This window comes from Vulpes vulpes, chromosome 7 (genome assembly GCF_048418805.1).
Source record: "Vulpes vulpes isolate BD-2025 chromosome 7, VulVul3, whole genome shotgun sequence".
Lineage (NCBI taxonomy): Eukaryota > Metazoa > Chordata > Mammalia > Carnivora > Canidae > Vulpes > Vulpes vulpes.
In genome coordinates, this window is record NC_132786.1 from 110,055,580 (window position 1) to 110,068,352 (window position 12,773).

The 12,773-nt window shown below is 41.1% G+C and overlaps 2 protein-coding genes across 13 annotated transcripts in view; one reads left to right on the forward strand and one right to left on the reverse strand.

The window, feature by feature from the left end:
* LOC112935421 (uncharacterized) overlaps window positions 1-10,286 on the forward strand; it is a 34,916-nt gene extending 24,630 nt beyond the window's left edge. For 6 of the 10 annotated variants that reach the window (XM_072764686.1, XM_072764682.1, XM_072764685.1 and 3 more), the window contains 3 exons: window positions 5,197-7,122; window positions 9,324-9,417; window positions 10,119-10,286. In XM_072764686.1, coding sequence (XP_072620787.1) covers window positions 5,197-7,122; window positions 9,324-9,406 — 2,009 coding nt within the window. In that variant the 3' untranslated portion in view covers window positions 9,407-9,417; window positions 10,119-10,286. The remainder of the gene's footprint in view (window positions 1-5,196; window positions 7,123-9,323; window positions 9,418-10,118) is intronic. The other 4 variants (XM_072764684.1, XM_072764688.1, XM_072764681.1 and 1 more) reach the window with 2 other exon arrangements.
* LOC112935388 (retinitis pigmentosa 9 protein-like) overlaps window positions 1-12,773 on the reverse strand; it is a 32,749-nt gene that overhangs the window by 2,329 nt on the left and 17,647 nt on the right. The window contains exons 8-9 of one of the 3 annotated variants that reach the window (XR_012002749.1): window positions 12,196-12,282; window positions 8,992-9,075 (exon numbers count right to left, since the gene is read on the reverse strand). The gene's annotated coding sequence lies outside the window, so the exon portion shown is untranslated. Of the gene's footprint in view, window positions 1-101; window positions 5,342-8,991; window positions 9,076-12,195; window positions 12,283-12,773 lie in introns of those variants that run through there. The other 2 variants (XR_012002750.1, XR_012002748.1) reach the window with 2 other exon arrangements.

Below are 12,773 nucleotides of genomic sequence, written 5' to 3' on the forward strand. Positions count from 1 at the left end.
TGTATCATTGGAATCCTATAGTATGCTTTTTTTCAGATTTGCTTCTTCTACATAGTAATACACATTTTGAGTTTCCTTATATCTTTTTGTTTCTCGATATCTTTTGTTTTTTTACTGCTAAATAATATTCCATTGTCTGAATAATGTTTATATATCCACTCATCTACTAAAGGATATCTTGGTTTCTCCCAAGTTCTGGACGAATATGTTTAGTTTTGTTAAGAAAGTGCCAAAATTTCTTCCTTTCACACTATATCATTTTGCATTTGTACCATCTTGCATTTCCACTAGTAATCAGAGTTCCTATTGCTGCACATCCTCGCCAGCATTGAGTATTGTTAGTGTTCAGGATTTCAGCCATTCTAGTACTCCTATAGTATCTCATTACTTTAATTTCCATTTTCCTGATGACATGATATGAAGCATGTTTTCATGTTTACTTGGTAAGATTTGTCTTTGTATTTTCTTTGAGATAAATGTCTCAAAGTCTGATTAGAGACTCAATTTGACTAGAGACTCAAATGTCTCTAGTCTCTTTTTAAATCAGGTTATTTTCTTAATGTTTTAAGTGTTTTTTGTATATTTTGGGTAACAGTCCTTTATCAGGTATGTATTTATAAATATTTTCCCCCAATATGTGACTTTTTATTCACTTGACAGTATTAGTATCTTTTGTTGAGTTTTACATTTTAATGAAGTTGAGCTTATCAGTTCATTCTTGCATGGATCACGTATGCCACTGGTTTTGTGTCTAAGTAATTACCAAACCCAAGCACATCTAAGTTTTCTCTTGTGTTACCCTTTAGGTCTTAGAGTTTCTGTATTTTTACTTAGAGGTGTGTGGTCCATTTTGAGTTACGTTTTGTGAAGGGTGTTTGTTGTAAAGTTTGTGTCTAGGATCACTTTTTGTACATGTACATCTGGTTGTTCCAGGACAATTTGTTGAAAAGACAACAATCTTTGCGCCATTGTATCGTCCTTGCTCCTTTGTCAAACATTGGTTGATTATATTTATATGGGTCTGTGTGTGAGCTCCCTATTCGACATTGATCTATTTGTAATTTCTTTAAGATTTTTTTTTTTTTTAGATTTTATTTATTTATTCATGAGAGACACAGAGAGAGAGAGAGGCAGAGAGAGAAGCAGACTCCATGCAGCCCTGGACTGAAGGCGGCGCTGAACCACTGAGCCACCTGGGCTGCCCTTATTTGTAATTTCTTAAGTGTTTGGTAGACTTCACCAGTGAACCTTTCTGGGCCTGGTGCTTTCTGTTCTGGAAGGTTATCAGTTAATTGATTCACTTCCTTTAATACAAAAAGATCTGTAAAGATGTCCATTTCTACTTCTGTGAGTCTAGTTTATCTTCCAAGGAATTGGTCCATTTTTTGTAGGTTTTGAAAGCTGTGATAAGAGTTCATAGTATTCTTTCCATCTTTTTACTGTCCACAAGATTTGTAGTGATGTACCCTCTTTTATTTCTAATGTTAATCATTTGTGTCTTCCTTTTTTTACTCAATAAGCTGGCTGGAGGCTTATAAATGTTACTGATCTTTTCAGTGAACCAGCTTTTGTTTTGTTTTCTATTGATTTTCTGTTGTCGATTTCACTAAGTATGCTTTAAATTTTCTTATGCTTGGATTTAATTTGCACTTCATTTGTTAGTTTCCTAAGTTAGAGGCTAAATGATGGATTTTCAGATCTTTTTAGTTTTGTGAATTTTTCTCTAAGCACCACTTCCATGCCATCCAACACATTTTGAGAGGTTCTATTTCATTTAGTTCAAAATATTTTTAAATTTCTTCTGAGATTTCTGTATTGACTCAGTGTTACTTTAGTAGTGTATTTAATCCAAAAGTATTTGGGGATTTTACAGCTATATTCTGTTGTAGGCTAAGAGTAGATGCTGTATGATTAATATACATTTTAATTTCTAAAGGTGTTTCCTGGCTCATCGTACAGATATCTTGGCACATGTTCCATGTGGGTATATGTGTATTCTGTTTGATGAAGTAGTCTGTGGATGTCAGTTACTTCCATTTGGTTAAGGGTGCTGTTTAGTTCAACCATCCTTATTCATTTTTTTACCCACTGCATCTGTCCTGTTCTGATAGAGGAGTGTTAAAGTCTCCCAACAGTAATAGTGGGTCATTCCATTTCTCCTTGCAGTTCTATCACTTTTTGCCTCACATAGTTTCACCTTTGTTAAGGGCATAAACTTTAGGGATTGTTACGTTTCAGTGAAGAATTGAGGTTTTATGCAATGCCACTCTTTTATCCCTGATCCCTTTTCTTGCTGTGAAGTCTGCTCTGTCTGAAAAAAATAGTTTGTTCACTTTCTTTTGATTCGCATTAGCACAGTACATCTTTCTCCATGCATTTACTTTTCATTCCTGTCTTTATATTTAAAGCCAAGTTTTTGCAGACAACACAGGTTTTGCCTTTTAGGATATTTTGTAATATTTTCTTGATTACCAGGCATTCTGTACTGGATAAAAGGAACTGTTCTAAATAGGTCTTTAGTGACGTGTTAAGTTGTGGAGGTAGGACAGAGATCATAGTCCTCTGGCTATTGAAGGACTATGATGTTAGGTGTCTTTTAGTGAGATTGTGTCTTTGGACTTACACAGTAGTTTACCTTCCTCCTCCCGTGGTAGAGGAGGGTGGTTAGGATGGGTTTGAGATTAAGTGTTTGCCTACCCCGTTATCAATTAGGCTCTGGTTAACTAGCTTGTACTAAGGTCCAGTATTGGTAGGAATAGAGTTCTTCTTGTGTATATCACAATGGTTTCTATTCCCCACTCTTCCTGTGAGAGTTCTTTCCTAGATTTACTCTAAGAAATTGGTTGAGCTAGTATAGATAAAACTCAAACCAAAGTAAGGGGGAGGGTTCCCTATAAATGGGTCCTTGAAGTTTAACTCTCAGATTTGTTCACCATGAGCCTGCAGTTCGTCAGTGACAGTTCAGGTTTCCGTACCCTACTACTAGTTCCTATGGAATTTTTATGTTAGATTTATATTCCTGTAAATTTGGCTTGTCTGCTTCACATATCTCTCCAACATGGGGAGTAGCACTTCACCTGTAACCTACTGCTGTGAAAGATCTGAGAAGAGTTCTTGATTTTTTTCAGTTGAGCTTTTTACTTTGTTCAGAGTAAGTGACTTCCAAACTTCTTAGGTAAAAAAACAAAAAACAAAAACAAACTTCTTAGGTATCCAAAATCAGAAGCTCTACCTGCTTTTAATATTAGACATGCAGTACACATAGCTGTATAATTGAAATAGAAGGCCAAATTCATGCTTTATAAATACACTGATTTTGAATCAATATTAAATTCTCCTTGCCTTAGTACCCTGCTTTGTATAATAAGATGAGTTAATTTTCTTTTGCCATTGGCCAATATTTCCTCATTTCCCCCACCACCCAGCCTCTGGTAACCACTAGTTTACTGTTTCTGAGTTCATTTTTTCTAGATTTTACATAGAAGTGAGATGATGTAGCATTTATGTTTCTCTGTTCAACTTATTTCTCTTAGGAAAATACTCTCAAGGTCCACGTATTGTCACAAATGGCAAGATTTCCACTTAGAAAAGGTTTGGGTAGCAGTGGAAGAAGTAATGAAGGAAGATGTCCCAGAAAAGTGAAGAGGAGTTGGCCTGTGGGGGAACCCACATACAGCTACAGCCTTAGAGGCTTAGTGGGAGAGTGATGATACAGTGACAAACCAGATAATGAGGGCCTTTTGGTATCCTAAGGAGTGGGATCATTGTTCCTTATTTCCTGATTGGCAGTGACAAGCCCTTCAAATACTGTCTCTTGAGTGAGGGGTCACAGTTGGGTCAAAAAGACAAATCTGGGAGTGCCTGGCTGGCTCAGTTGGTAGAGCATCCAACTCTTGATCTCAGGGTCATGAGTTTGAGCCCCACATTGGGTGTAGAGATTACTTTCCAAAAAAATTGGAAAGAAATAAAAGAAAGAAAGGAGGGAAGGAGGGAGGAAGGAAGGAAGAAAGAAAATAAATGAATTCTGGAACTAGTATGGTTTACAGACTTCTAAATATCAGAAAGATGGGTCAAGGAAGTTACTAGTAGTAGTTACTGAGGTAAAAACATGGCAGATGACTTAAAGTCCTATGCATGTTAGCAGAGGGAGAAAGGTATTACAAAGAGTAGCCATAGATTTTGCTGATTAGTGAGGGACAAAATAACTCAAACACTTATGTTTTTGCAGTGGGTAGTTGAATAGGGTCCTGTGGTGGATGCTAGTGGAAGGGATCTGCTATTAAGGTATTTTGGTCTATTGTATGATATACTACAACTTTTGTGGTGGGAAGTTATCAGAATCATGAATTTCTTTCTATTGGCTTCTAACCTCTTTAGACAGTGTTGAACTCCAAGCTGAGACTTGTCTGTTCCCTTTCTATAAAGAAAAAAGAACATATACTTTTATGTATAAATACATTAGGCCAGGTCCGAGAGACATTTTGATGTAGTCTTAAAAAGAGTGAAACTGAGTTCATAGGATCAGCCATCAGTAAATTGTCTGATGAACACTGATCTGAATATAATTACTGTTTTCATATACTAAGTAGAAGTTTTAACTTCATTTGCCTTTTAAAGTCAAATCCCTTTCCCCACATGAATTTGTGTGAAAGAAATGTGTCTGGCATTATTGGCATCATTGAACTATTTACCCCTAAAGAGAGGAAAATGGGAAAAGCGGGATGTGTGTATGTGAATGAACAGTGCTGAATGAACAGGTTTACAAAGGCTTGTACGTACAAAGAACTTTTGTTCTTCTTTGCTCTATAAGAGCTGACATAATTATTCTTTCCTCAGCCACAACAATCCCAAATTACGCTTACTAGGTGCTTGGTCTCTTTGAAAAAGAGATACTACTAAGTAGTAGTGATTCATAATATGCTGACTATCTGATGGCCTGGTAACCAACTAATCAGTTCAGTTGCCTGCTTTAATGGTGAAGGAAGGTTCTGGAGGCCCCACCATTCTGGTCATTGCCCTTTCCTTGTCGAATCCTGAGGATCTCCAGGGAGAAAGTAGAGGCTGTTAACTACCAACTGGCATAGAAGAAACTGCATATGTTAACAAGTGGTGTGGCCACATGGCTGCATACTGGCTGAATGTTGTGACTGGCTGCAAGAGACAGAGTGGCTAACTGCTGTGTTCTTCTCCTCCTAGGTTTCAGAAACGGAAGTCTGTATTTTCCATATTCAGTGGTACTCAGTGAGTATCCTGGCTTCCTCGTCCCTCAGTCCCCGTTGCCCACTGCATTTAACCGAAGACCTATGTTTTGTAACACAGCACAGTTCCGGCAGTGTAGTGGCTATGGACAGAAAACAAATACGAAAGAGACTCAGACTGAACCTCATCAGGCTGAAAATATGACTCAGAAACAAGACACCCACTCAGAAGGTAATAGGGTGACCAGTATCCTGACTTCTAATATTGACACAAAAGCCGGCAAAACTGAAGCAACAGGTAGGGTTTTGTTTTCTGTTGTCCAGAAGGAGCCACATCCTGAGAGCCCTTCTCATAACATCGTGTACAGGATATCACCTCAAGGACACTATATACCTGAGAAGGCAAAAACGAGGCCAGAACAGAGCAAAGGATGCCCTGTAACACAGTTCTGGAAGACTTTGAAGGAAACTATCCGTTTGTATAACCTAACTTATGGTAAGACCATGCCAGAGAACCTGGTGCAGCATAGTGGGATTTCACAGAGTCCTTGTGAAAGTAGAAGTGAGCTCTATAACCGTCATGAGGGTGCAGACAGCATCACAGGTAAAGATGAAGAAAGCACTATCTGGTCAGAACAGTGTCATGATGTAAAACATGATGAGGTGGTAAAGTCAGGTTCCATCAGGGACATGAACTTGGGAAAAGAAAAAGGCTGTGCAGCTGTTCCCCAATTCCTGTCCTCTCCAGGTGAAGCAAAAGACAGAGATGAAATCCAGGATACACTAAACTCCAGTCTGTGCCAGTCTTCTGGAGATGGCAATCAGCTCCAGCAGGAAAGGCCGTTCTGCTCCAGCAATAAGGCCATTGAGGACCTGAGCCTACAGTCCAGATCCCAGAGTCCCATTAGCTTTGGGGAGAGCATGCCAGACGATGGCAGTGGGCGCCATGGCCTCCTTGTGAAAGTGGATGAAGGTGAAGTGGTAGAGACGCACAGCTGCCCTCAGAGTTATGTCCCTCCCCCTACCTCTCTGGCCCAGTTCAGCCAAGTCAGTGAAGGCATTCAGTGTGATATGAGCCAGTGGCAGGATGCAGAACACGAACAATCTCCTGAGTCATCACCAGAAAGCAGAAAGACAACAGAGGAAGGGGCAGTCAGGTGTGGGGAATTGGATGAGGTGGTGGTGAGGGACAGCTTCCCCAAGTATGTTCCTAACCCCGCCTGGTTGGCCCAGATGAACAGCAAGGGAGTAGATGCGGGGATTCAGTGTGATGGCAGCTGGTGTCAGGATGCAGAGCTGGAGAAATCCCCTGAGCAAATGCCTTCCAAAGATGAGGAGTCCTCACCAGCCTGCAAAACTGAGGGCTCACAGGGAAAGACCATCAGGACTGGGGAACTGAACACAGATAAAGAAATGACCAGGAAGGATGAGACTGAGGAGGAGGAGCACGAGAACTTCAAGAAGTGTGCAGATATTCAAAAGTCTGTGACCAGCATCAAGCAGACATCCCTGAGCAACTTCTCAAGTGGGAGCACAGGCTATTTAGTGAGGAAAAATGCTGCCTCAAACACTGTACTTCTTAAGGATTCAGAAGACTGTGACTTCGAAGAGGAAGCTGAAGGTGAAATGGAGGAGCTAGACTGCCTCTTTGCAGAAGTTAGTCCACTGGGCCCTATGGCCTCTTCAAAAGGACAGATTTATCACAAGGCCGGCAGGATCATCCAGATGCCACCCGAGTGCTGTCTCCCTTCCCAACTTCTTGTGTGGCCCACCAGAAATAAGAACAGGTTAAAGCATGGAGAATATGAGAGCATCCCTGTAGTGTGCAAAGTGACGGGACAGGATGGCCGGTTCCGAGGGGAATGTACCACGGCCATGCAGAAGGGGTTGGAGTCCAAGAGAGCCTCTCATAAGTCCTGGGAACGTAAGTGACTAACGGGCTCATCCTATTTGGTGTCTGTGTTTGTTCCATACTGGGTCCTGGATGCAAAGGCAGCCATAGATCAATAGTGTTTCTCCATTTTGAAAGTATTTTTTTTAAGATCTTATTTATTAATGAGAGAGACAGAGAGGCAGAGACACAGGCAGAGGGAGGAGGAGGCTCCCCAAGGAGAGCCTGATGTGGGACTCGATCCAAGGACTCTGGGATCATGCCCTGAGCCAAAGGCAGGCACACAACCACTGAGCCACCCAGGTGCTACTGAAAGTATGTTCTTAAACAACTGTAGGTGCCCATGTTTGTAGGATTGGCAGAGATCCCAAGTTTGAAGTCCTGCATTCTAGGAATTGTAATTTGCAACAAAGAGCTATAGGAGATGATGCAGACCTGGGTGGTGGGAAAGGACAGAGGCAGAGAGAGAAAAGAGTGATGGACATAGATCTAGGTGGAGTTGCTAAGAATGGGCAGTCCCATGTAGAGGTGGTGAGTTTTGATACAAATTTGGGGGCTGTTCTTTGGAGTGAGAATGGAGACCATAACTGGAGCTCAAATGGACAGCCAGGCCAGGTCAAGTATGTTCCAGGGATTGAGCCTGAGAACAGCCAGCCAGGGGGAGAACTGTGAGGAGTTGGGAAAGTGGTGCTAAAATAGTAGATATTTTGGGGCACCTGAGTGGCTCAGTGGCTGAGCATCTGCCTTTGACTCAGGGCGTGATCCTGGGGTCGTGGGATTAAGTCCTGCATCACGCTCCCTGCAGGGACTCTGCTTCTCCCTCTCCCTGTCTCTGCCTCTCATGAATAAATACAATCTTTAAAAATCTTAAATAAAATGTTTTAAAAAGGGATCCCTGGGTGGCACAGCAGTTTAGCGCCTGCCTTTGGCCCAGGGAGCGATCCTGGAGACCCGGAATCGAATCCCACGTTGGGCTCCCGGTGCATGGAGCCTGCTTCTCCCTCTGCCTGTGTCTCTGCCTCTCTCTCTCACTGTGTGCCTATCATAAATAAAATTTTTTTAAAAATCTTTTAAAAAGTAATTTCCTTTTTAGATTTTGTCCTGTAGGCAATATAGGGGGTGCCAAAAGCAAACTGAACAGAGAAAAGACAGGAAGAAATGTGCTCTATGCATCTTCACCTGGTGGGACTGTATAGGAGAAGACTGAAGTGTAGCTGTATGGCTGAAACTTCTATATAAAGTCAGTTTAGGGGGGAGTCCTGGTGGCTCAGCGATTTAGTGCCACCTTCAGCCCAGGGTGTGATCCTGGAGACCCGGGATCGAGTCCCATGTCGGGCTCCCTGCATGGAGCCTGCTTCTCCCTTTGCCTGTGTCTCTGCCTCTCGTTCTCCTTGCCTGTCTCTCATGAATAAATAAATAAATCTTAAAAAAAAAAAAACTAAAGTCAGTTTAGTTGAACATTAGATATAAAGTGATGAGGATCCTAACTCTGATGGGAATTAAAATATCTACATTCTCAGAGAATCCATCAATGAAACTGATTCTTTAAGAAAAAAAAAAAACCTGGGGTTTGAACATGAATACCAGGAGAAAATGGTAATAACATTCTTGGAAAAGTAAACTTGGGAAGGGGAGTTGTTTTGCTTTACTGTGTGGTTGTTGGTGGGAGGACTGGACTAGCAGGTCCTGCAGACCTGGTTGAAGCTTGAGTTTGGACCACCCTATGATTAGGGAAGGGGCTCAAGGAGTGGGAAGGACCCAGAGTAGAGCCTGGAGGATGATTATATCTGGGGTGCAAAAATAAAGGGAAGTAAGCAAGTGATGAATGGGCTGCATAAGGGGCCCCCTGAGGAGATTGAAGTTCCAATCTTAGCTCCTAAACCAAAACACTGTCCATCTTACCTTTAGTCTTCTCAAAGTCTCATTTGGTCTGCTGTCATTTCCCATCAGTGTGTAGAAATCAGTTTTCCCCATCCTATCACAGCCCTGTGAAGAAGATAACTTTAATTTACTCTTGGTTATACAGTTAAGATGGTAATTTTCAGGCCAAATTCTCTAGATTGTGTCTATTATTTTGTTTTTCAAATCATGTGATGATTTTCCTGCCAAGGACTGTAGAATGATAAAGAATAGTATCTTGAACAATAGATTTTTCATGAAGGATGTATTTGTTTTTTCCTTTGGTTTTTTAAGCAACTTGGGTTATTTACTATATGAATCACTTCTTCCCTCAGGTAACTGTGAGAGGTGGAAAACCAAGGTACCTTACAAAGTTTCAAACAGATTCGAGGCAGATGCTGTAAAGTTTAGGAAATAGCAGGTACAGAGGTTGGTATCTGTGTCCAATTTGGATTTCTCATGATTGGCTTTTAGGACTTTGTTTGGGGTTTCCTATTCAGTGAATAGTCTGCCCTCCAAAACTAGCATTGCTTGTGGGCAGTAAAAAATGGCAGCAGTCTGATTGGGTAATAGACCTGTTCTTTTTTTTTTTTTCTTTCTTTTTTTTAGACCTGTTTCTATAGATCCTCGCTTACTAGTAGATTGGAGCCAAAGCCTTTCAGTTCTGTGGAGTGTTTTTTATGGTGGTTTTCCACATTTAATTCCCAGTGCTGTTGATGGTGGTCTGTTGTGGGTTATATGGGATTATGTAAGTTATCCAAGTGGCTTATCCAAGTGTCCAAGTGTAGAACTGGGAGAGCTAGGTACTGGAAGTTCAGGGTCTCCCTTAAGGAGCTAGTAGCATGACAGGTTTCTCTTCACACTGAGTCTTGGTGTTGAGTATCCTTGCCACACCTTCAGCCCCTAGGCCTGGAGTGTCAGGGCGCAAGTGGTGACTGGCCCTTTCCAGGCCATCCTGCCTTGCAGTGGTCATGAAGGAAAGCCTGATAATCACTCCCAGGCAAAATGTTAAGATCTTTAACTTTATCCTAAAAATGAAAACTAAAGATATTAGTAATGATTCTCTGCATAAGATATCTTGAGTTTGTTATACATCTAATTTAAGGAATTCTTTTATTGTTATTTCATAGGAAACAGATTGCTGTGTTCCAGTTATATAGAAGAGCTAAATAAGTGGTGCATCATCATGATGGTTTAGATTTAAATTAAGAAAGCGATCATACCAACAAAAAGAAAACGTGACATTATAAAGTCTTTGGAATTAAATAAAACAGCAAATAAATTGAATTGCATATGTGTGGGATTCTCAAGCATTTTCTTCCCCTCTCATAATTGGCCACATCACTGATAACACCAACAGTGAAGCTGGGTCATTCATGAATACTTCTGCCGTGTGTATTGCTGTCTTGTAATCTCCAGGGACCTTTAAATATGGGGAAAAGGATGGTGGAGTTGAGGACAGAATAAATAGATGAAGGATTTGCCATAAACAGCAACTACCCTGGAGATAGAGACTGACCTTATTTTCTTTATAGTATTTTCACTGATCAGTATATCCATTGGTGGGTTGTAGTATGTTACTGACTTCCAGCATACACTCAGAAACAAGGGAAACTTTAGGCAAGTAATAAGAGTTCCTTATACTCAGAGCCTACCACCTATATGGTCAATTTGTGGAACCAGTCTTTTCCCAAATAAGTGGCACAGGTTAAGTCTGTGACTAGTGCTAAAATGTTTCTATGTGGATGAAGGCTGTCCTAAGGGTATTTGTAAGAGGGCAGATGTAGAAAGGCTAGCGTTGCCTCCTAGAAGGACACGCTGGGCGATTCTACGAATATTGTGATGCATATGAATGGGTCAACTCTGACCCTCTGAGTTGCCCAGTGATGAGTTAATTCTATTTGTTTACTATATATTGATGTTTTTAAACTATTTTTAACTTCTATGGTAACAAAATTAATTAACAAAATTAACTCTCAAGATGGGTTAAGGAAATGGTACAAAGCAGTAACACTGCATGAGATGCAAAAAGGCAAGCAAAAGATAATACGGTTTCTAAAGCTGGTCTTACAAGGTTTGTGACTTACCTCCCTCCTAACCCCTACCTAAAATATTACGTAGATACTCTAAGAAAATATCTGTGACGCCCATCCCCATCCATGGCTAGAGTATGGGACTTTTCTGTTGTTTAGTAACACCTGCATTTTCACTTTCATAGTTTGTGATATGCCCACATGGGAGAGTTACATGAGAGAGTTTTCACCCCTGATATCCTGTATTCCTTACCTCTATAGTACCTCCATGGACTAGTTAGACATCACAGCACTCAAATATTTGTAAATGAATGGCTTATTGTCAATTTAGATGAACAGTTTTAGTCTTGTGAGTGTTCCCACCATCATTCCAAGTCCAGAACATAACTGAAATGGGGAGGCTGAGTTAGGAATGCACTGGCTGGAGTAACTGAATAATAAGGAAGATTTGGATCCATATAATCCAACTTCTTGCTTATCTGGGAGCCAGGAAGGCATTCCATTACTCTGACTCCCCCCCAACAATCTGATTCATTTACCTATAAATCCCCACGAGAAGTTAAAAGTGTGGTTTTTCATTAATGTGTTAGTATGAGTTGAATCTCATCACTTTTTTGACACCTGTGAAATAGTTTCAAGTGTTGGTGAACTAAGGCACTTAAATGGACCATAACTTGGGCTCTCTGGCTACTGGGAAGACGTTGGACTGAAGAAGGTGGGGAAGACTGTAATACTGGTATATGGAAGAGCAAGCATAAAAAGAGGAGGATGGTCCAGTCAACACTTTGCCTGCTTTGTAACCCCTCCCAAAGTCTTACCTTTATTCTAGAGGTTAGATGAGGAGTCAAGAGTAAGTCTTGTAAACAAAGTCCAAAATGAAGGGTACATCCTGACAACACCTTCCTTTTCATTTTCCCAAGTGGTTATTGGACCTCATGACACACTGAGTTCCTTAGGGTTAAACTCTGACATGAAGATTTGTGTGCAGCAAATTTAGTGGAGAGTGCTATGGGGAACAAACTCTCTGAAGGGGCAAAGAAAGCATGATTATGCAAAGAGAAGAAATATGGATGTGATGCAGTAACAACAAAGACCTTGCCCAATCGCACTGGGAGCTCCTGAGCTGCAATGATGCTGCAGAGCTATCTCAACAAGAGTAAGAAGCCATACTTACACCCCTGCACTGACCAGTCACTGATGCAGGATGCTCCTAGAAAGGAGGCATGACCTTGGGTACTGTGACTCTCTTCAAGAAAGATCCCTGGAAAGGGGAAGTCAGTTGCAACTTGTCAGTTGTTAACCATCCCAGCAGGTGGGAGAGTAAACACTTTAGTCCTAAAGTCAGGGTGGGAATTAAGAGGCAGATACTAGTGGCACAACACAGAATCTATTACAATTTCCATATCAGGTTTCAACTGGAGAATGTAACTGTACTTCTAATAAATTTGCATTGAACACCACTATGAGTGACTAAAAAAAAAGAAGCTGAGACTAGGGCAGCCCGGGTGGCTCAGTGGTTTAGTGCCGCCTTCAGCCCAGGGTGTGATTCTGGAGACCCAGGATCAAGTCCCCGCGTCGGGCTCCCTGCATGGAGCCTGCTTCTCCCTCTGCCTGTGTCTCTGCCTCTCTCTGTCTCTCATGAATAAATAAGATCTTTAAAAAAAAACAAAAAAAAAAAAAGGAAGCTGAGACTAAAACATGAAACAAGAAAGATGGTGGTCTTTGCCCTAAAGAAGTTTCTAGACATGTGGG